The sequence below is a fragment of the Patagioenas fasciata genome, chromosome 2 (genome assembly GCF_037038585.1).
Source record: "Patagioenas fasciata isolate bPatFas1 chromosome 2, bPatFas1.hap1, whole genome shotgun sequence".
NCBI lineage: Eukaryota > Metazoa > Chordata > Aves > Columbiformes > Columbidae > Patagioenas > Patagioenas fasciata.
This window is the reverse complement of record NC_092521.1, coordinates 2,719,292-2,742,396: the sequence shown is the minus strand read 5'-3', so window position 1 is coordinate 2,742,396 and position 23,105 is coordinate 2,719,292. Positions and strand designations below refer to the sequence as shown.

General features: G+C 47.8%; 1 protein-coding gene across 4 annotated transcripts; it reads right to left on the bottom strand.

The window, feature by feature from the left end:
- Nucleotides 1-5,628: 5,628 nt before the first annotated feature.
- On the bottom strand, nt 5,629-22,180 carry TOP1MT (DNA topoisomerase I mitochondrial). 4 transcript variants are annotated; one of them, XM_065831742.2, is made up of 14 exons: nt 21,918-22,180; nt 20,598-20,713; nt 17,780-17,901; nt 16,913-17,035; nt 16,216-16,403; nt 15,623-15,767; nt 13,327-13,470; nt 11,876-12,061; nt 11,093-11,161; nt 9,879-9,993; nt 9,012-9,139; nt 8,221-8,315; nt 6,493-6,642; nt 5,629-6,087 (listed from the first exon to the last, which is right to left on the bottom strand). In XM_065831742.2, exons 1-14 carry the CDS (start codon nt 22,013-22,015, stop codon nt 5,985-5,987), a joined length of 1,782 nt encoding a protein of 593 aa, XP_065687814.1. In that variant the 5' UTR covers nt 22,016-22,180; the 3' UTR covers nt 5,629-5,984. The 4 variants fall into 4 exon arrangements, with proteins under 4 accessions (XP_065687814.1, XP_065687818.1, XP_065687816.1 ...); XM_065831746.2 differs by lacking the exon at nt 21,918-22,180 and adding an exon at nt 21,408-21,539; XM_065831744.2 differs by lacking the exon at nt 21,918-22,180 and adding an exon at nt 21,364-21,383.
- Between the last annotated feature and the right edge of the window lie 925 nt (nt 22,181-23,105).

Sequence of the window (23,105 nt, the reverse complement as noted above, 5' to 3'; positions counted from 1 at the left end):
CAGGGGACAAACCTGATACCCTGGACTTTCATCCTTGCTTTGGAAGCCTTTCCTCTGCCCCTCATTGGGCCATCCTTCATTTTATCACAGCAGTTCAATTTCTTGTAGGTTAATCATTTATTTTCCTTCGCAGCCACTCTCCTTGGCACCAGCAGCGCTGCATTTACAAACATGTGGCGAAGAATAACATCTGCCCCATTTGAGCTTATTTTACAGCAGTCGAACTTAGCTGACTGTTGACGGACTCGGAGTGCAACCATGTAAATGCAGGAAGCTCCTTAAACCCATCTTTTATTTATGCCAAACCACAGATGTGATCTTCCCACCCACTAAACCTTGTTGGAAAAGGAAATTCCTCCATTCGCTGTGTTCAGAGTCAGAGGGTCTGAAGCACAGCCATAATAGCCCCAGTTTAAATGCTTTTCTACCTCTTTCTTCTCATACTGACAAAAAACATTCCCCATTAAAGTTTCTATTCTGCTTCTCCCCCCTTTTTTTTGCCCATTTCCATTTTTGCAACATCAAACCTCAAGGAAAGGAAGGAGCAGAGGAAAGACCCTCTGGAAACCCTTCACATTTCTCTTCCTTGTGTCCCCACAGGGGTTTCCCACCTCTCATATCTCTGCCAGACTACAGCTGGCTTGTTTTCCCCTTAATCCCATCACTCACCAGGGAGCAGATGCAGAGCAGAAGCAGCAGCTCAACAGCAAATGCTCCTCGCTGAGGAGTTTTCCTCACACCCGCTTCCCTCTCTGCACCAATTAAGATGAATCAGCCGAAAGCCCATCTCTCCAAACCACCTACAAGTGAGCGAAGGCCCTGTCATTAAGCAGATAAAAGAGCAGATAAGCAGCTTTGATGGCTGTTTTTCCTCAGATCACCTGCCAGGACCTCTTCTCTGCCCCATGTAGCCCTACCAGCCCCCACCACTACGCAAAGCAACTCAAAGGAGGAAGCTGATTCACTTTCTTCATCAACGAGGATCAATACTCTGTTGGCTGCGCATCAAGAGTTTGACTCATCCCCAGGAGAAAGCACGACCTGGGAAGATTTCTGATGAGTATGGCTCAGTCAAGGGCTTTAGTGTCTGCAAAAGATGCCCATGTGGAGCTTTATGTTCCCATGTCTTCAGGATGTTGATGCAGAAGCAACAGGCAGGGACGGAGCCCCATGGGAGCCTCCAGCTGCTCAAACGACTTATGTGAGGAGAGATATTTGTTATATATCTCCAAGCTATATAGATTAATAGAATACTTCGGGTTGGAAGGGATTTTCAAAGCTCATCTCATCCCACCTCTGCTATGAGCAGGGACATCTTCACCCAGATCAGGATGCTCAGAGCCCCATCCAGCCTGGCCTGGGATGTCTCCAAGGGGTGGTTCATCCACCACCTCTCTGGGCAACCTGGGCCAGGCTCTCACCACCCTCAGTATCAGAAATTTCTTCCTCATGTCCAGCCTGAATCTCCCCTCCTTTAGTTTAAAACCATCACCCCTCGTCCTATAAGAACAGGCTCTGCTAACAAGTCTGTCCCCATCTTTCTTATTGACCCTTTTTAAGCACTGAAAGGCCACAATAACATCTCCCTGGAGCCTTCTCCAAGCTGATTGAGATGGTCCTATCTCCTTTTGACACATCCCTCCAAGGTTCATCAGGCTGGTGTTTGGTGGAAGGGGAAGCTCAGTAGAGCTCATGAAGTTCAGCAAAGTTCCAGATATGGGGCTGAATGATCCCATGCAACAGGGCAGGCTGGAGGGGTGGGAGTTGCTGCCTTCAACTTCTTCCCGGTGGGCAGGTATAGCTACAGATAAACCATAGCCAGACGGTCTCCAGAGGTCCACAGAGAAAGGACAAGCAGCTGGCCACAAGACACATCAAGGGAAATTCCAACCAGATATAAGGAAGAAAGGTTTGACAGGGCAGTGATTAATTGCCAAAACAGAGACCCTGGGATGTGGTGGAAGAATCTCTATCCCTGGAAAAAACAAAATCGGGCTGGAGAAGGCACTGAGCAACCCAACTTTGACAACCCTCTTTGACCCTTTGAGTAGGAGGTTGGACTCAAGCCCTCCAGAAACCTCCTCAAACTTCAGAATTTCTGGGAAGAGTCTGAGCACAGGCAGCAGATGCCAAAGCAAGACAGGAGAAACTTCTCACTACCTCCCACCACCCGGAGGTTTCTCTTATCAGAGATTCACAGTATCAGAGCTGTCCTCATGCCATCAAACAGTGCAAGACATCCCCAGCCCACAGGCAGGGAGAAAAACTCTCCAGATCCCAGAAGATTTATTTTTAAGCGTCATTACATATCTAGAGCGGCCCTAAGCCCATCCCAGTATCAGCGTGAGCTTTGTTGCTGGTAGATTTGCCTTGAGGTCTCATCCTAACCAATATGAACAGCAGGCTTTTATGAAAAGCACAAAAGTAACCCAAGAATTTGCAGGGGAAGGTACCACTTCTGGTTTTGCCTGAAATCAGATCTTCCCTTTTCACTTTTTTAAGATTAAAAAGAAATAAGAAGGAAGTAATTGCAAAGGAAAAAAAACACAGCACAACTAAACTTTTGACCTTGCATTTCACTAGTCAAATACCAGTAAAAAATGCCAGTATCTTGACTTTGGGCTACAAAGTGTCTTAGGCAAAGCACAGGCTTTTCCATACCTAGAGAAAAGGCACTTTATTGAAGAAGCTGAGTTGAAAACATCCCTGGAAGGGCCAAGGCAGGTAAGGTTCACATGAGTAATTCAGCTTTGCTTAGAGTCACCAGAAAATCCAAAACCAGGAAAGGGAACATCCTCTCAGAGGTATCCGTGATGGGGTCGTGATCCTGCTTCTCCACAGGGCCCTGAGCAGTGGAAAAAACCCATCAAATTGGGCATCAGGCCACAACGGCTGCTTCGTGACACTGTGATGCCAACAGCGAGTAGCTCAACTTCTCCAACCTGTATGTCACTTGCTTATGGCAAAGGGCCATGAGGACACTCCTCAGGACTCATCAGCCTCTCTTTAAAGCTTAACTATTTCAAACACACTGTCTTACTCCAGTATGGGTTATTTGATACCTGGTGAAATGTGTGAACTCTCCACCTTGTGCTTGCTTCACACCTCCCATGAACTTAGGCTTCCAATCTTGATTTCACTGAGCTTTCTGACAGAAGTGCCCAAGCCCCATAGAACCGGCTCCCAGGACAATACAATCCAGGGTAACACCCTTTGAGAAAAAGATGCTTCATTTAAGCTCCTGAAGAAGAAACAATTACTGTTTAGCTGACACTGGCAGATCTTTGCAGACCTGACTTTCAGAGCATCTGAGCATGGCCAAGGAGTCCCTGCACAGACCCATCTGCCAGCCTGGATCTCCTCATTTGCAGCAACACAAGAGGCAAACACAAACTTCATTATCTGAGCTGTCACTGGACTTGAACCACCTCCATTTCTCTCCAAGCATGGCCTTTTGGAGAGAAGCACGGTGCTTCGATAGAGGCAGAGGAGCTGTTGAGGAAAGCACAACCTTTTAAGTATGAAACATTGGCAGCAGCCACTTTTGGCATCCACCAGCCCAGAAAAACAAACAAAAAAACCCCACAAAACAGCAACAATGACAAAAAAAGCCACAACAGCAAAACAGAGTGAAGATGGACAGGACCATGAGGGACAGCAATTACCCAGCCTTTCCACCCCACTAACCCACAGCACTGATGGGAACCTACTGGAGGAGAGCCCAAGGACCAAGTTACTAATTTTCCCAAAAAATGTAATAGGATTTGCTTTCCAGGATGATTTTTCCACAGCTCCCCCAGTAGCTGTTCCAACTACTGCAGCTGCTCTTACTAATGCAGCTCCTTTCTCTCACATGGTGCTTGACAGACATTTTCCTTGAGGAAATACTTTAAAAAATAAATAAAATTATTGGTTCAATGGAAACACCCACAGTGCTCATCCATTTGCATTTTGCTCCCTCTTTATTTTTTTGTTCTTCTGGAAAACAGGAGCACTGTTTCACTAAGGGCTTGGCTAGAACTATTCCTTTGCTCAAGATGGAACTAACTCTCTACCACAGTTAGTGGTGAATATTTGCTTTAACCTCTTTCAAAAGCCAGAAAGCATTTAGCAAGGTGGGCAGAAAAACACCTCCATCCATGGGACCAAACTGGTTACCTCTTGTTTCACAGGTGCAAATCCAACACAGGGGTCAATACATGCTTGGCAGCTCCTGCTTGTTTCTTGTGCAGCTGAAAACTGTTCTGCTTTTGACAGAAAAGTAAACCTTGCCACCATTCAGATTGATTTAAATCCCCATTTTAGGAGTTAGTTGCCTTGTTAAAACCAATGTGAGCTCTTGGTCTTGGAGAGACGGTCTAGTTGGAGCTTCACAAGCTGTCACATCTCAGCCAAGTGATGGAGCACACCCCAGTGCAGAAGATGAGAGATAAAACAGCTTTGGCTTCATTCACATGTTTTTCCTTTATATTTGTCACAACTCTGTTATCATGCAGCAATTCAATTTTGGTGGCCCAGTTTTGTATATGGGTCCTTAGGGACCAAGCACAAATGGTTTTTGAGATCTGCAGGCAGACTCTTTGCTTCAAGGCAAAGGATTTCCTATCAAGCCTGATCCCGTGCAGACAATTGAGCACACACAGACCCCATAATAGAGATTGAGCCCTGGCTCAGACCTCTGCACAGCAGCTCACAGCAGAACCGCACCTCGGATGGGTTACAAAACAGCCTCCAGTCACCGATACCCAGAAAAAAAAATCACTTCTACTTTTAATGAAATGCATTTCAAGTCCCTGACTTCCAACCAAAACAGCAACAGTTTAAACACAAAGAGCAAGTGGTTGTAAAGGAACACGTGGGAAGCACCGAGAGCTTTGGACTGTAGCGACCTGAACATCAGCCCTGAGATGACAAAAGGCTTTTCTGCCAAAGGAACAGCTTGTTTACACCTGAGATTCTCTGGCATGTAGCTAACTCATGCCAGGTACATGCTGATATTTGAGGTTTTCTTTTCTCTGAAAAGCAGCCAAGTAGGCAGCAAGCACCAACAGTTTAATGCTATCGGTCCCTGCCTGCTCCACACCCAGCAGGAACAGAAAGGGGAGGATGCAGCCTGGTGACCAAGCTGTGATCCAAACACAGGCACCGCTCCAGCGGCACTATCACATCCCACATCCCACCAGAGCCTGGTCCAGCCTCATCCTCTCCCATTGCTTAAATCCATAGTTGGACAGTTTAACTTTCTGCTGCAGACACAGTGAGCTGAGCCAGAATCAAATGAAGAAAGCAAGGGAAAGTAAATACAGTCCTAAATGAGATGTCCTCTCCTAGACCAAGGTTTAACCACATAAGAGCGATTAAAGTACACTTTGCATATGCCAAGGTGAATTTCATCCCTTCAATGTGAAACCTGATTTATTCCAGCATCTTCCCCTATCCTCCTCCTCATACCATGACAGTCACCCTCCCCCACATTATTTTTTTCCATTTTGACTATCCCTGACCCAATCCCAGATCTTATGCCACAGTTGCCTGTTTCAGGGCTGTCATTGCCTCATGTTTCCCCATCAGGCCAATTCAGAGAGTCAGAAAAGGGCAGCACAGCTCCACTACATCAAGGAGATAGGATTAGATCTAATCTCGTTTTATCAGCACAATTAAGGCTCTCATTCAATCTTCTTTCCCAGCCTCCGGGAGGAGGAAAGAAAAGATCCAAAGCACTTGGCAAATCTGAAGAGGAATTAAAAGTTCACATGAAAGTCACTGCAGTCAGGATGAGTCTCACAAATCAGCAATACCTGTTTCAACTGAAAAAAACCAACCAAACAAACAATAAATTGGTGTTTTCTTTTGTATACAAGAAAAGGCACAAAATATCTATATCAAACTTTTTCATGACACAACCTCCCAGCCCCACACCTGCAGCAGCACATAAATAAAGCTTTCCAACAGCACCAAACGGGCACGATGCAACATGAAATGGCTCAGAATTCAAAGTCCTCATCGGCCATGTCGATTGCCCAGGCAAACTTCTCCCTCTGCGTCTTGTTGTAGATCTTCTCGATGGGCACACCAAACTTCTTGCACCTGCATAGACCACAAGACAGCAGTGGGGATGTGTGACCCATCCACTCTGCTCCCACCACAGATGTCCTCTCTGCTCAGTGTCCAGCATCTCATCCTTATGCCAAAGCTCATGAGGAAATTACCTTTGCAGATTTTTTTTATTGCTAGGGGCACAAAACAACCCCTTCCTGCCCTAAACTCAGACGGGACATTCTGCAAACAGCTGTTTTCAGAAAGGGAAGCATCACCTTTAGACCTGGCTCACCTACCCCAATATCTCCAGGGCTTAGGCAGGTTTCTCTGGCCAGATAAATTTTACTCCTTTCCATCAAAGGCTCAGACATGTTTATCCCCTTCCCCAGGCAGTGTTAGGTGATCTGCACATATCTAGAGGAACATCTGCCCCATAGCATGCTCAAGACTTACCAAGCTACGCTAATCCTGGGGTCCAGGTAATTCAGCTTGGACGTGCCCAGAGCGATCTGCTTGTTCTCCTCCTTGTCCGTGGCTTGGACATTCAACTTGGCCAGCTGTTCTTCTAGTCGTTTCAACAGCTTCTTTTTCTTCTCCACGTTGCTGAGGGCAGAGGAAGAGCAACACAGACAGTATGTTAAAGGAGAAGAATCAAACAGGAATGAGATACAGAGCAGTTGTGGTCTGCTGCTGCCTGGGAGCACAATGGGAAGCCAACAAGCTCCAGCTTACAGCAACCTCTACACTCACCTTAAGTCCTGTAAGGCTTGAGCCTAGAAATACTCCAGTATGGCAAAGTGGGGGATGCAATCCAGCATTAACCCATTTCCCAAGTACACTGACCTCATATAAGACTATTTTAAAAATAGAGTTATTATTACCAAAGTGGGGTAAGCACAAAAGCCAGAACCCAAAGACCACATCCTCAAACCCAGGCTCTATGAGCAACCACCATCTCTAACAACCAGCTCAGCATCTCACCAACACAATGCATGAGCAGAAAAGCGAAACCCCACAGTAAAAACTAAAACACAAGCCTTGTTTTTCTCCTCCAGTCTTTTGTCTCTGGGCAGCAAGTCACATGTGGGCTCTGGGAAGGGGGAGAAAATCTGAGGGTGGTGAGAGCCTGGCCCAGGTTGGCCAGAGAGGTGGTGGATGAACCATCCCTGGAGACATCCCAGGCCAGGCTGGATGGGGCTCTGAGCAACCTGAGCTGGTGAAGATGTCCCTGCTCATGGCAGGAGTCAGACTGGATGAGCTTTGAAGGTCCCTTCCAACCCAAACTGTTCTATGGTTCTGTACAATTTGGACAGACTCCATGCACTGATTATTGCAGAAATCAGACAGCCTACAACCCACCACTTAAGTGTTCCACAACAAAAACACGTATCAAGGTCAGCCTGCGTATCCCCAGCTCTGACATAAAGCTCAGTATGCTTTGCACCACAGCATTTATAGGACAATTCCAAGCCAGCAGTTTGACTTGAAGTCTCAGTATTCATTGAAGTGTCCTATGACAAAGAAATGCCCCTGAAGGCACTCTTTGAAATGCTGCTCTTGCAAGAATCATCCATAAGACCTCCAACATCCAGCCAGGCTGCCGTGGGACAGCAGGCACCTGATACCCAACAACGATAGAATCATTTTGGTTGGAAGAGACCCTCAAGACCATCAAGTACAACCATTAACCCAACACTGACACTAAACCATGTCCTTAAGAACCTCATCTAGAGGGCTTTTAAGCAACTCCACAGATGGTGACTCCACCACTGTCCTGGGCAGCCTGTGCCAAGGCCCAACAACCCTTTCCAGGGAGATATTTTTCCCAATATTCAATCTAAACTTCCCCTGGTGAAACTTTAAGCAGTTTCCTCTCTTCCTGTCACTTGTTATTTGGAAGAAGAGACCAACCCCCTCCATTCTCCAAGCTCCTCTCAGGCAGTTCAGAGATCAGAAGGTCTCCCCTCAGCTCCTGTTCTCTGAGCTGAACCCCCCAGGTCCCTCAGCCACTCCCATCACACTTGTGCTCCAGACCCCTCACCAGCTCCGTTCCCTTCTCTTAACTCTCTAATGTCATGACATGCCAGTTCTGATGAACTGCACATACAGTATCAGGCTGCACCACCCCCATCTGCACAGAGATGCCTCTGCAAAAGGGGATTGTAAGGAAGAGTCACTCACGCTTTTGCTTTATCATCTTTTGTGTCTTCAAACTCATCTTCAGCATTTTTTAGCTCTTTCTGGGCTTCCTCCACCTGTTGCTTTTTGGCATCAATCTGTGAAGGTAAATACAAAGTGAGCCTGAGTGGTCCTGTCCTCCTTGGGGGTTTCAGCTGCCTCCTCCTTTCCCTTTGCCACATTGCTCCTCAATTTCTCACTACCCCGACTGTAGAGCAAATAAATTGCCCCTGCAGCGTTTGCTGGAGTTCAAGCATTTCTTAGCATCTTGCAAAGAAAATCCCTGCAGTTCTTATCTATTTATCTTGTGGAACTGCTGGCTCGTGACATTGATGGAGTCCTCCACAAAGTCCAAGCTCACCAGCACAGCGTGAACAAAAGCTGAGGACAATTAAAAGCGGTAGTTTGAAGTATTTGCATAGCAGACCCATGACATTTCAGCCAGTCCTCTTGCAAACAGCCAGATGGGAAAACAAGTTTCCCTGGTCCTGAGCCAACTGTGCCAAAACAAAAGGCACCCAGCTTGGTTTTAAGACACCAAGTGATGTAAAAAGAATTTCTTTGCCAAGTGTGCTCCATCCAGCATTTGAGCTTATCCCATATCTCTCCACCCCTGGGTTGCTGATGTCTCTGCACTGATTAAAAAGCCACTCTTCCTGGCTCACTCCCTGTCATGCTTGATCAATGTCATGTCTTCAGGCATCAGGTTATTCACCCTCCCTCTCCCCACTCAAAAAAATAGAAATATCAGAGGTGAGATAAGGTGTGGGGGCTCTCAGTTTGGACTGTCTCACCTTGGCCTGGAGGTTTTGCATTGACTTCTCAAAGGTTTTCGGTATAGACCTCTGATGGTTGCACAGGATGGCCACAGCTCTGTTAGCTCGGTTGTAGGAGAGCAGCTTTCCAGCAACATTGTCGTCAGCTAGAAATAAACTGAAGAATCAGTATTTGACTCTTTTCTAGGAGTTGGAGAATCATGGAATAGTTCGGGTTGGAAGGGACCTTCCAAGCTCATCCAGTCCAACCCCTGCCATGAGCAGGGACATCTTCACCAGCTCACGTTGCTCAGAATCCCAGGCCAGGCTGGATGGGGCATCTCCAGGAATGGAGCATCCACCACCTCTCTGGCCAACCTGGGCCAGTGTTTTACTATCTTCATAATAAAAAAATTCTTCCTTATGTCTAGCCTGAATCTCCCCTCTTCTAGTTTAAAACCATCACCCTTTGTTCTGTTGCAACAGGCCCTGCTGAAAAAATCTCTCCCATGATTTGTTTGCCTTTCCCACCCGTTCTCAGGGGAGATCAGTACTGGTTGTTGAAACTGGTGAAGGACACTTAAGCATCACTGAATTTGATACTGTGCCTCATCACTCAGGTATCCAAGGCGAGCAAAAATAACGTGACCACCAGCAAAACAAAGCAAGGAAAAAAAATACATCTTGGCTATTAATTAGCCAAGGTGTTGCTGAGCAGGTAATGGTTTTTCACTAGGCATGGTTTCCAACATGCTGCACACCCCCATAAGTTACATCCCACCCTGCAACGTGGTGCACGACCTGCCAAGGAGGAGCAGGCAGTTCTAGGGACCCCAAGGCAATAGATGGACATCTGAGCTCACTGGCCACACAATGCAGCTGTTGATACCACTCTTAGTAACTCACGGTTAGTGAGTGCCTTGAGCTGCTCCTGCAGGGTGATGGAGGCATTGTAGGTCCTGAACACTTTGGCAGTCAAACCATCCATCAGTTTCTGGAGGTGTTTGTTCAAGATGGATGTCTGGTAGAAAGAAGAAATGACAAAGTAGGGAGAAGGAAGGAAGAGAAGAAGCAGAAGCCAGGACAATAAATCACTTGCTTTTCAGACAATCACCTTCTGCCTAAGCAATTTAATTAGGTATTAAGTCTCCTGTAGCTTGCAGATCTACTTGAGGGCTCAGGCTCTGATCTACCAAGAACTGGCACAAAGTCCACCTAAACCCACAAATAGTTTCTCTGGAAGTCAACAATTTCTGCCCATCTATATTCGAGAGGGCATCCAATATCATATCTTGTGTATATCACACCCACTATCTCAGTCCTACAGAGCACATGAGGCTTCAGTTGGGCTGGAAACAGAAGATGCAAGGAGGAGGCATCTGGGGTTTGGAGGAAGGCTTATTTGTACCAAGAAAGCTTATCACAGATAAATCCTATATAACCAGAAAGAAGCAGCCTCTTCAGAGGAAAGACAGGCAAGTGGCTTTGTAAGGAATGTGGGCAGAAGGGAAACATGGGTGGCAGCACCCCATATTCCATCCTGAGGAAGAGGAGGAAGGAGGTTTTTGCAGGGTAGTAGCTCTGGAAGAAAAGCTGCAGCACATTTCTCCAACATCTCTGTGCTTTGGCAGCCTCTCATACTTCTGCTGAGCCCCAGCAAGGTGCAAAAGCATTGAACAGCCAAGGTTTGACACCTCTAGAAATGCCCTGAGCAACGTGTGTCTGGGCAGGCCTCCCCAGGCTAAAGAAAGCCCAAGCAGACGAGTCAGAGGAGGGAAGGAGCAGAAAGCCACCTCCTTAGCAGGGACATGGGCTACTTGTGGGTGCAGGCAGGCAGCCAAGGCTGCATTCAGAGAAGCAGAGATGCTACCAGTGCAGAAAGAGGATGGAAAATAAAAATACAGTTAAAAAAAAAAAACCCACAGCATCCCAAGAGGGTGTTCAAGCAGTTATAGTGGTGCCTGTGGAGAGATGATAGTTAAAACTAGGGTGAGAGATTGATTGTATTGAGGTAGCACCACAGCCTGGCAAGCTGCATGCTGGATAGGGGTGTCATGGGTTATCTTCTGCTCCCTCTGGGCCACCAGTGCCATTTCAAAAGCTTAGAGGTGACAACTCACATTGAGTTGGTCAAAGAGGTCATCTGCTGGATCCTTGTTTCTCATGAACATCTTCAGGTTCTTGAACACCTAAAGAGGAAGAAATGATGGCCCTGATCAGAGACAAGGAGAAAATTGCTCCCAGACACCTCCCTCGTCTCTATCGGCTTCTTCATCCAGACAGACTCTGACTCAGACTGGTGCAGTACACATCCTACCACACCAGCCTTCTCAACTTCATGGGATGATAGAATAGTTTGGGTTGGAAGGGACCCGTGCAGCCTGGCTTCGAATGTCACCAGGGATGGGGCATCTACCACCTCTCTGGGCCAGTACTTTATCACTCCCATTAAAAAAAAAAAAAAGTCTTCTTCATGCATAGCCTGAATCTCCCTTCTTTTAATTTAAAATCTGATATCCCTGACACTCCAGTTTCCCCAAAAACACCATTAAAATAATCTATCCCATAGGCAAAGCAAAAACTAAGATATCAATGAGGACAGTTCAAGTCCTAATGCCCACTAGTCAACTGAGGATGCTCCAGAAGGAGACAGGACTTCTCTCCCACAGTTCACTGAGTCCGACAACCTTGAAAACATTATCTCAGCATGTGTGTCCTCATCACCCAACACCATTTCATCTCACAAACATGCTGCCACCACAGCGTTTAAGCAGAGGAGGCATCTTTGCAACAGATTTCAAATGCAGATTTGGGACTGATAACCATAGAGCGAACCAAGCCACCCAACTAACCCTACATCACATTGGCATGCTGGCCACTGCCTCCATTTCTCTCCCGCTCACCGGCTTCTCCACAGACACTTTGTTGTAGTAACGGATGGAGTCTTTCCCAAGGAAGTCGAACTCCACCACGTGCTCCTGCCCATCCAGCTCCCGGTGCAGTTTGATATGCTCCACACGCAGCGAGCAGCAGCCGACCGTGTCCGCGGTCTCCCCTTCCTCCTTCTCATTGCCAGCTCGCAGGGCCAGCTGGAAGGAGAAAAGTAATCCATCCCAGTCCAACATATTCATAGAATAGTTTGAGTTAGAAGGCACTGTCAAAGTTCATCTAATCCAACCCCTGCCATGTGCAGGGACATCTTCACCCAGCTCAGGTTGCTCAGAGCCCCGTCCAGCCTGGCCTGGGATGTCTCCAGGGTTGGGGCATCCACCACCTCTCTGGGCAACCTGGACCAAGGTCTCACCACCCTCAGGGGCAACAATTCCTTTCTCACTTCTAGCCTGAATCTCCCCTCTTTTAGTTTAAAACCCTCACCTCTTGTCCTATCACAACAGGCTCTACTAAAAAGCCCATCCTCAACTTTCTTGTTGGCCCCTTCAGCAGAGTCTTCTGCAGGTTGAACACTTGAACTCTCTCAGCCTGTCCTCCCAGCAGAGCTGCTCCAGCCTCAGATCATTTCTGTGGCTCCTCTGGCCTCTCTCCAGCAGGTCCATGTCCATCCTGTGCTGAGGACCCCAGAGCTGGACCAGCACTGCAGGGGGGTCGCACCAGAGCAGAGGGGCAGAATCACCTCCCTTAACTCGCTGGCCACACTCGTTTTGATGCAGCCCAAAATACAACTGGCTTTCTGGACTGCAAGTGCACGTTGCTGGCTCATGTCCAATCTTTCATTCACCAGTACCCCCACAAGTCCTTCACCACAGGGCTGCTCTCAATCCCTTCATTCCCCAGCCTGTATTGATACTGGTGGTTGCCCAAAACCACATGTTTGGCCTTCTTGTACCTCCTGAGATTCACACAGGCCCACTTCTCAAGCTTGTCCAGGTCCTGTGGTTATAACAGTGGATGTGGACAACAAGGGATGCAGGGGGAAATCTTTCTCAGGACAGTGCCTCATCTAAATTGCTGCTGGGACCCTGGTGGAAACCAAGCAGTGACTGCCTCCAGCAAGAGGTTATTTCCCTGCTTTAAGAAATCCTAAAATATCCCTCCAGAATAGAGTTATCCAGCTCTCCACTGGGGCCTTTGCCATCATGCAGAGACACACATGCAGGTAAAGTCCAGGAAGGACAGCACAGCCCCTGCACTGCCACACAACTGCATCCTCATACAAGCATCAGCAGATAGGAGTCACCATTCTCCATGATCATTGCCAGATGCCTCATGTGAAGCAACCCTGGCTTGTACTACCAGCAGGCACCAAGAAATACACAAGGTGGGGTGGATCAGGTAATCTAAATCCCACCCTACACATTAATGGGGGACTTGGGGGCCAAGGTGAGGGTGTAGATACCTTATCAATGAAGTACAGGGCCACTGCTCTTTGTCGGTTCTTCATCTCCTTCGACTTCCAATCAGCTCGGTACTGAGCGCGGATTTTCTGGACAACATCCTTTAAGCGTCGGGCTACCTCATACTTATGCCAGTCTTTCTCCCCCTGGAAAAAAAGAGGCCAAGACTCAGTGTCCCATCTGCCTTCCACCCCTACCAGTCAGATTCTGTTCTGGGAACACTTCAAGCATCTAAATACCAAATAAACCCCATTGGTTTCTTGAGAAAAATCCAAGTGGGAAAAAAAAAAAATCAGAGCAGAACTAGCTCATCTAGGGTTTCTGTGCCCTCTGTTGGCTATGCTGGACCTCAGACCCTGGCCAAGTCTGAGCTGCTCACAGTCTGCAGATGTCCTCCACCAGGTAGGAGCCAGTACACAGCAAGTGGTCAAGCACTGTATGGCCATGGCCACTCTGCTGCCTTGACACCACCAACATGGACTGACACAATGCACTTGCTCCGTTGTGCTCAACTTGTACAGCTCCCCTTATTTAATTTGAGGACTGAAAATAGCTTTAAATCACCTTTCCCTCCCCACCATGTTCACTCCCTCCCTCACAGCACTACAGATAGTGATCCCACCTCTCCCTAGCCTTTGTTTACTAGTATAAATGAATTTAACCCCATAGACTCAGGTCCTTGTTGATCCTCTCAGCCCTTGCCTGGCTCTTGACATCCTTCCCCGGACACACAGAAGCAGTACAGCACAGGGATGGCTCTGCCAGACACAAATCCTTTCCCTGGAATAGGCTTTATGCTTAACAATCAGAGTCATTTTAGTTGGAAAAGGCCCTCAAGATCATTGAGTCCAACCAGTAACCCAACACTGGCACTAACCCATGTTCCTAAGAACCTCATCTCCACATCTGTTCAACCCCTCCAGGGACAGTGACTCCACCACTGCCCTGGGCAGCCTGTTCCAATGCTTGACAAGCCTTTTCATGAAGATATTTTTCTTAATATCCAATCTAAACCTCCCCTGGTGCAACTTAAAGCCATTTCTTCTCATCCTATTGCTTGCTACTCAGGAGAAGAGACTGAACTCCCTTATTACAACCTCCTTTCAGGCAGTTGCAGAGATCAAGAAGGTCTCCCCTCAGCCTCCTGTTCTCCAGGCTGAACCCCCCCGGTCCCACAGTTGCTTCCCATTTGTGTCCATTCCCCCTCATCAGCCAATAGAACACCAACTAATTCAGTGTATCCCCTTTTTTTTTTGACAGGGAGTGCTAGGGGCAGGGGAAAACCACATTTTGTTCCCATGCCACATCTCTGCTTTCCCCTGGTCTTTCCACCTGGCAAAAAGCCAGTATCACAGTATCACAGTATGTTTGGGATTGGAAGGGACCTCAAAAGATCATCTAGTCCAATCCCCCTGCTGGAGCAGGAACACCTAGGTGAGGTCGCACAGGAATGCGTCCAGGTGGGCTTTGAATGTCTCCAGGGAAGGAGACTCCACAACCTCCCTGGGCAGCCTGTTCCAGTGCTCTGTTACCCTCACTGAGAAGAAGTTCTTTCTCAAATTTAAGTGGAACCTCTTGTGTTCCAGCTTGATCCCATTGCCCCTTGTCCTATCATTGTTTGCCACTGAGAAGAGCCTGACTCCATCCTCGTGGCACTCACCCTTTATATATTTATAAACATTAATAAGGTCACCCCTCAGTCTCCTCTTCTCCAAACTAAAGAGCCCCAGCTCCCTCAGCCTTTCTTCATAAGGGAGGTGCTCCACTCCCTTAATCATCTTTGTTGTCCTACGCTGGACCCTCTCCAGCAGTTCCCTGTCCTTCTTGAACTGAGGGGCCCAGAACTGGACACAATATTCCAGATAGGGTCTCACCAGGGCGGAGTAGAGGGGAAGGAGGACCTCTCTCGATCTACTGACCACCCCCCTTGTAATACACCCGAGGATGCCATTGGCCTTCCTGGCCACAAGGGCCCAGTGCTGGCTCATGGTCATCCTGTTGTCCACCAGGACTCCCAGGTCCCTTTCCCCTACACTACTCTCTAATATGTAATTTCCCAACCTATACTGGAACCTGGGGTTGTTCCTGCCCAGATGCAGGACTCTACACTTTCCCTTGTTAAATTCCATCAATTTATCCCCCGCCCAACTCTCCAGCCTGTCCAGGTCCCGCTGGACGGCAGCACAGCCTTCTGGCGTGTCAGCCACTCCTCCCAGCTTAGTGTCATCAGCAAACTTGCTGACAGTACACTCAATTCCCTCGGCCACAGCTCTGCCTGAACAGCAGCATCACTCCAACCTTCAGCTTGGAGCTGGGGTTCAGCATGATGTACTTTAAAGTATTCTGGATGTTTTCTGTCCACGAGGCCAGCCAGGTAACTGTGTTGTCGAAGCGCACTTCCTTCCACTTGTGTCCTTCTGGTGGCTTGGGGATCTTGGAGTTCCTGTGGGCAGAATAGGATTACAGTCCTGAGATCATGAAGGAACAGGGCATCAGATCAACTCCTTTACTGTGAGCCAAGGATGGTCAACATTTTGCAACATTAGCTGCAGAAAACACACAGCCCACCCAAAATTGCTCCACAACATAATCAGGTCTTTATTCTTTAGGTGCTGAGGACAACAGGACAACTTGTTGGGTTGGTGGGACATGTTTTGAATCAAGGCCACAAGGTCTCCATATGGGTCGTTAAGACCAATCCAACTCATAGTTTAGAGGGCAAACACTCTTAACCCAGTCACTGCTTTTCCTCCTTCTGGTGACAACTTCCAGACAGTACAGGGGGTGAACACAAAAACCACCACAGCTCCAGACAAAGAAGATGTGCTGTTTATCCCACTCCCAAATGCAACTCAGCTTTTGGAAGCTCAGCTCTTCCCAAGGAGACTCACTTGCTGCAGTTGATGATAACATCCTCTGGCATGATCCTCTTCTTCAGCATGCCCATTTTGGGGTGGTCACCACGTCCACGGAACAGCCCCGGTGGCTCGGTTTTGAAGTTGCCTATCTTCTCCCGGTGCCCATCAAGGATGCAGTACCCATACTCCTCCTGGATCTTATCTGCCTCCTCCTTCAGTTTCTGAAACAAGCACCATCCCACAGGATGAAACCAAAACCCCATGACTCATGCCTACCTATTGTTACTCTCCTTTCTCAGGAAAAAGCAAGGCTGGAAAGGTAGAGTTCAAAGGGTTGGAGAAAGACATGGGCATGGGTCCAAGTCCACTCCCAACAAAGGGCTTATCTCTACCCACTTCGCAAACCCTCACGGTAGTGCTGTCCCCACAGGAGGCACTGATGGAGCAAAGTCTGTGTGTCACCAGCCCCTTAGCAAGGTCCACCATCCTCTGGACAGGGCAGGGCCCCAAATCGCAGTCCAAGGATGACTGGCACCCTGCAAAGCCATGAAACACTAAGCCTCTGCAGATAGAGGGGTGTGATGGTCATGGAGAGATGGAGTTAGTCCAAAGGACAAATAAGTCCCAGGTCAGGGCATAACACCAGGAAAGAAGCAGGAGCTGAAATACGCCAAGGTGGTCCCAAAAAACATATCAGCCAGCCCCAGATATCATAGAACACAGTCCTCACCTGCTTCTCCTCTTTGGAGAGTGCTTTCCGTGCCTCACTTTTGTCTACAAAATACTTATGAATCTCACGGAAGTCGCACTTGTCCAGGTCTGTGATTATCTTCTGCTCCATCAAGGTCATCTCCTGAGTGAGAGATGAGAGGGGTTGGGTAAAGTCAGGAGGTAAAAATCAAATCTACACAGAGCTGCTGCCTGTGCTTCTGCTTCACAGAGAAGGAAAGAGATCTACACGCCAGTTCTTCAGAAAAATATCAAAAGGAAGCTGCCACCCCACCTATCCTATCCACATCCACCCAAGGATGGACAAAGTTGCCATGGCAAGAGGCCAAGCTGCCTATAGACACCTGAGCCTGCACCCACAGCCAGCTCTGGGGTGGAGAAACCTCCAGCCCCTGCTGGGGAAACAAGTAACCCACAGGCAGCTTGCAGGAGCTGAAGAAATCACACCAAAAATATCTGAAACATGTAAAATTGCCCCAGTAAAGGGTCTCCCTTTCACTTGTGGACCAAGTCATGGTGCTGTGGGACTGTGATGTTAATCCTTCAGTGGGAAACGTGCCCCAAGCAGCTCTCAAAGCTGTTTGCAAGACCTAAAACTTGCTTTCTTTAGTAGCATCACTTAAACTCTGAGGGAGCAACACGAAGCACTGCAGGACGCTGCAGACAGCAAGCCCCAGCCCAAATCCACAAGGAACAAGGAAATAAGTAATAAAATTTAGAATCTCATAGTTATGTGATTACAAATAAAAAAGTAAGCCACAAAAAACCCTCATTCCCCCCCATCCCACACTGTAGCCTAGAGTCTATCCAAGGATGAAAGGTTTAATATGAAGGATGGGCGGTGAAGAAGCCCCTGCAGGTAAAGTACCTTCCTCCAGTCATTGAAGAAATTGTTCTGGAAGATCTCCTTGGTCGTGTATTCGTGATCAAGCATTTTAGCATAGAAGGTGGCAATTTCCTCTGTGGCCAGGCTCAGTTTCAGGGGTTTGCCTAGAAAAACAGAGGACCTTTAGTTATGTGGACAACCCAAACCTACAGCCACATGTCACCAGGCTCATCATGGTGCCAAAACATGGACATGGGGCAACAACAGACACTGGGGGGACTCCAGCATCCTCCTGTACCAGGTAAAGCATCATCTGCAGATCAATACTCAGAACATGGGGCACAGCAGGATGCTGCTGTAGCCAATTTGTGATCACACGCTTCATCTTCTTCTCCAGGAGAGCGGAAATCCTGATTTGTGTTAATGTCATTGAGCCATAGGGCTTTCAGCAGCCACAATGCCGTGATGAATCCCAAACTAAGGGGTCCACAGGATAACGCAGAAAAGTTTGCTTTCTGACTACAATCACTTCCAGGACCACACACTTGAAAAGGCTTCGTCTCAAATACTTTCCCACATAGATGGAGCAATCATGGGAAGCTCAAAGCTGAGATTCATGCAACAGATACAGGTGCAAGAGCCTCTTATGATGGATCATTTCTAGAAGGTGGCAAAACCACCATCCCCTCCTGAGCTCTTTGGCAAAAGCAATCAAGTCTAGTGAACCCAAGGAACATCTTGGCTCTTCCTAGGAGCCCAATACTTTGAAATAGCTTTTCTAGGCAAGCTGCAGGAAAATCATCCTGCAGAGCTCCAGGGGATGGCGCGATCATACGTGCACCAGACACTTGGTTTCTGGGGTTCCTGACCTCCACTTGAACTATAGGGCATGGTGGGTCACAACCTCATAGCAGCCCCACAACAACCTACATATACCAGCTCAGCCATGGTCCCTTCCTATGTGGGGTTGTTGCCTGACCATAAACACTTTCTTATCCAAGAATGGTGACACCTTTTAGCAAATGAACCAATGTCACCCAATATTCGAGGCCAAAGACACCAGCTTAGATGCAACCAACACGGATGGGTCTCCAACAGCTCAGAGACCACAGAGAAGGTCCAAACCCTATGCAGGACTTGATACAACTGCCAGGGATCCTCCTCATAGGGCCAAAAGAAGTCTCTTACAGGCCCATGGATGTCCCAGCAGTGCCCTCTGGTGACAGTGTTGCCAAGAAACCTCATTTCCCCAAATCGGCTTTTTTTATTATTCTTCCTATTGTAAAAAACCCACAATGTAGAGGAAGCCCCAGTAAGAAAGCTGAGGAGGACCAAGACTCCACAGGGCTGTGGTCCCTTCTCATCTCCAGCATCCCTTGGTCAAGCTCCAAGGTCTTTGTTGCCTCTTCAGGATGCTCAGGGAAGTGGTGGAGTCACCATCCCTGGAGGTGTGTAAAAGGCATTTAGATGAAGTTCTTGGGGACATGGTTTAGTGCTAGAGTTAGGTTAGGTTATGGTTGGACTCAATGATCCTGAGGGTCTCTTCCAACCAAAATGATTCTATGATTCATTCCCTTGATCTATCAGAAAACACTCCAGGGGTGAAACTGAGAGAAGGGAGGAAAAGACAACCCAGCAGGCATGATAGGAAACCAAGAAAGAGAGCAAGGACCTGGATCTGTCCTGTCAATCTCAGCCCCTCATTGATGCACTAAGGGGCTGTAAGGTGATGTGCGGTGACCCTGGGGACAACACCAGGAGCCACGACCAAGAGCTCAGAGCAGCCCAGTCAAACCCTTCAATATCTTAGGTTAATGGTTGGATTTGAGGGTCTTTTCTAAGCAAAATGATTCTATCATTCTATCTTGGAGTGCAAGTGGTGTGTTCATCACTGAGGCCATGGGACAGGCAAACTGCAGCTCTCAAAAGCAAAAATCTCATTTTCCCAGCTTGCAGGGAAACCAGGCTCAAGTTAACTTAAAGCTGAAACCCAAAATGCATCCTAATGAGAAAAAAAAAAATTGTTTTGTTTTTTTTCCTCTCCAATCCATCTTCAGAAGAGCTACACAAGGACTTCACATGAAGTATTATGTCCAGCTGTGGGGTCCTCAGCACAGGACACACATGGACCTGTTGGAGAGGGTCCAGAGGAGCCACAGAAATGATTCGAGGCTGGAACAGCTCTGCTGGGAGGACAGGCTGAGAGAGCTGGGCTGTTCAGCCTGGAGAAGAGAAGGCTCCAGGGAGACCTTATTGTGGCCTTTCTGTACTTAAAACAGCCAATAAGAAAGATGTGGACAGACTTTTTAGCAGAGCCTATTGCAACAGAACAAGGGGTGGTGGTTTTAGATTCAAAAGACATGAGATTCAGACTGGATATGAGGAAGAAGTTGCCCCTGAGGGTGGTGAGAGCCTGGCCCAGGTTGCCCAGAGAGGTGGTGGATGAACCATCCCTGGAGACATCCCAGGCCAGGCTGGACGGGGCTCTGAGCAACCTGAGCTGGTGAAGATGTCCCTGCTCATGGCAGGGGTGGCACTGGATGAGCTTTGAAGGTCCCTTCCAACCCAAACTGTTCTATGACTTCAGGCAACAGCATTGACATGAACGGCTTCCTCTCGAGGAACTCAGGGTCCAGCTCCACCATTCCATCTCATGCAGCCGTAAGACGCTCATTAGCTCTCCAGTAACGCCATAACTCCCACCACATGCAAACCCTTCCAGCTTTAACCCAGGGTTCAGGCTTTATTCGTGGTCTGCAATACTTGCCCCCCGCCCACAACCATACAAGATAAGACTACAGCTCTTTGGCCAGGTAAGACAACTCCACGTGCCCCAGGTCCCATTGTAAGGTGGACGTACCATCATAATAAAACTGCACATCGTCAGGCAGCGGCTCATAGAGGGGGGCAAAGTAGGGTCCTCTGTGCTCCAGCTGGGTCCACTTCACTCCATCTTCTTTCTTCTCCTCTTCCCACCTGGAACAGATACACAGGAACCCATGAGACCATCCCGACCCTGGGGTATGGGACCTTCTCCCAAGCTCACCCTGGGAAGATGCTTTGAGTAGTGATGGTCAACACAAAACCCAGGTGAAGTCCTTTTGTCCCTGCTACTGCCTCAGTTTCCCCATTCTTTCAAAGAAAGGCTGCAATGCAACCCAGGGAAAGGTGGCTTGAGGAAAGGGACATGCTTGGTGCAGTGACACAGAGGGACAAGGAGGAGACTGAAGGGGTATTTGAGTCAAAATCACGTGCACAGGTAGACACCCAACTGCTGAGCTGCTCATTTTGCACAGAAAGGGTTAAAAGCACTAAAATGCTCCCTCTCCCACAGCCCTCATTTCCTCCTTTAAATTTTTAATGATCTTCAAAAACAAACAAACAAACAAACAAAACAAACAAACCAACCCCCAAAAGTCCAGAGATTCACTTGCATATGCCAGAAACAGGCAGCACGTAACATTCATGAATATTTATGCCCGTGATCTTAATGCAAATAATATCTTAAAGCAACTCCTCCCCCCCCATCCAGAGCAAACAGGATTTAAAAGTCATTGCAAGCTTTAGCTATTAAATGAAGATTTTAACACTTAAAAAAATACAAATTAAAAAGGCAAAACAGGCACCCTAAAAATCAGAAGAATAGCATTAAAATAACCCAGGTCAGGACCAGATAAGAATTCTGCTGTAAGAGCGGTGCTGACAGCAGGTCACAGGACGGGCAATGGATTCTGCACCCCTGCAGCTCAGCACCAGCCCATTAACCCCAGCAGCTCCAGGAAAACAAGGATTGAAGTGAAAAGACAGCAAGATTTAACCCTTGGGGGGAAGAAGAACAAAGGAAAAGAAAAAGAAAAATGAAAATAAAAAAAGCTCAGTTTTCTTGCTCAGCAGTGCCCCGGAAGTATTTCTGACCTTCTTCCTCCCCATGGGAAGCGGGGTGGAATAAATTAAATGCATCAAAATGTGCATTGTGCCAAGAAAACATAGAGGAAGAGATATAAATAAACATATATATATATATATATATATAAAAGAAAAAAATAAACAAGCTACAGAGAACTTGGCTGAAACCACCTGAGAGACAGGCGGGCTCAAGCGTGACTTGCAGGATGCAGCAAGCGCTCTGTATCTCCTCCCAAATCCACGCGATTCCCCCCATCCCAACGCCCACACTCACCTGTCGCAGCCCCCCGAGTCCTGCCGCAGGCAAACAGGGGCGAACTGGGGGTGACGGACCCTGCGGCTGAGCAGCGAGGAGGCGAGACGCCGGTACATGCCACCAATGACCCAGAGGGACGACGGGGCTGGTTGGGTGTGCAGGTCACCCCGAGCATCCTGTGCCAGCACCCCGCTACCCACCGGGACATGGTGGTGCCCAAGGCATGGCCATGAGAAGCCACCACTGTGTCCAAACTAGCCCAGATTGTGGCACTCCCCACGTGCCAGGGCACTGCAGCCTTGTGGGAAATGTAGTCCCTGAGTGTGTTTTTTTGGGGGAAAAAATGCTGGAAATGGAGTTGACCCCTTGTACCAGCCTCTTGCCTCCATGTCAGGCTCCAGAATCTCAAATAAGGGGGAAAAACTTGGCAAAATAAAAAGTGTATAGTCGCATTTTTCCTGCCACACCATGCCCCATAAGAACCTGTTCCAAAGATTCAGACACCCATGGGCATCCCTGTCCAGCCTCTCCATCCCTGACATCTCCATCCCCAGGAGCTCCCCACAACCTGGGTTTGTGACCTGCTCCAAACCATCCAACCTCCTAAATACTCCCTTTTTCTGCCCCAGATATTGGGGTGCTCTGGGAGAGAGTGACACCAAGTGGATAAAGTTATCACCCCACCATCACCTCAAAAAAAATACAGCATCCATCAGCCTTGCTCATACACCCTTTTCTCAATGTTCTCCTACCAAAAAGCTTGCCTGGATCACCCAAAAACTCCTGAAAAGGGGAGGAAATAAATGGCAGCTGCTTTATATCCTCTACAACTCCCCAGTACAGCTCCAGCTGCCTTGGAAGTTGTTTTATTATATTACAGAGGTTGTGCAAATTCCACCAGCCATCAGCATCTCCCTTCCTTGGCTGGGCACCAGCAAAGATATTTCAGGAAAAATATATATATTATATTAACTGTTATAAGAATTTAAAAAATATATTGTACAAGTACTATTGTGTATTCAGGATCTCCTGTCATCTCTCACCCCCTGCCTTCTACCAAGAGTGGCAAACTCAAGGCTTAAGAAAACACAGAAGAGCAGTTAAAAATTGTAATTAAAAAAGAGTTTTTACAGTTTTACCATAAGAAATAAAACTAAAACCCCAATTGCGTCAGTGTCAGACACACGTACAGGCCGAAGGCACACA

Excerpts from the sequence above, each read along its gene's own strand:
- TOP1MT (XM_065831742.2), bottom strand. The coding sequence starts at position 22,015 with ATGTACCGGCGTCTCGCCTCCTCGCTGCTCAGCCGCAGGGTCCGTCAC. Across the intron at positions 17,902-20,597 it reads TGTGCAGTTTTATTATGATG|GCAAACCCCTGAAACTGAGC; the intron begins GTACGTCCACCT and ends CTGTTTTTCTAG. Across the intron at positions 8,316-9,011 it reads TGCAAAACCTCCAGGCCAAG|ATTGATGCCAAAAAGCAACA; the intron begins GTGAGACAGTCC and ends TTACCTTCACAG.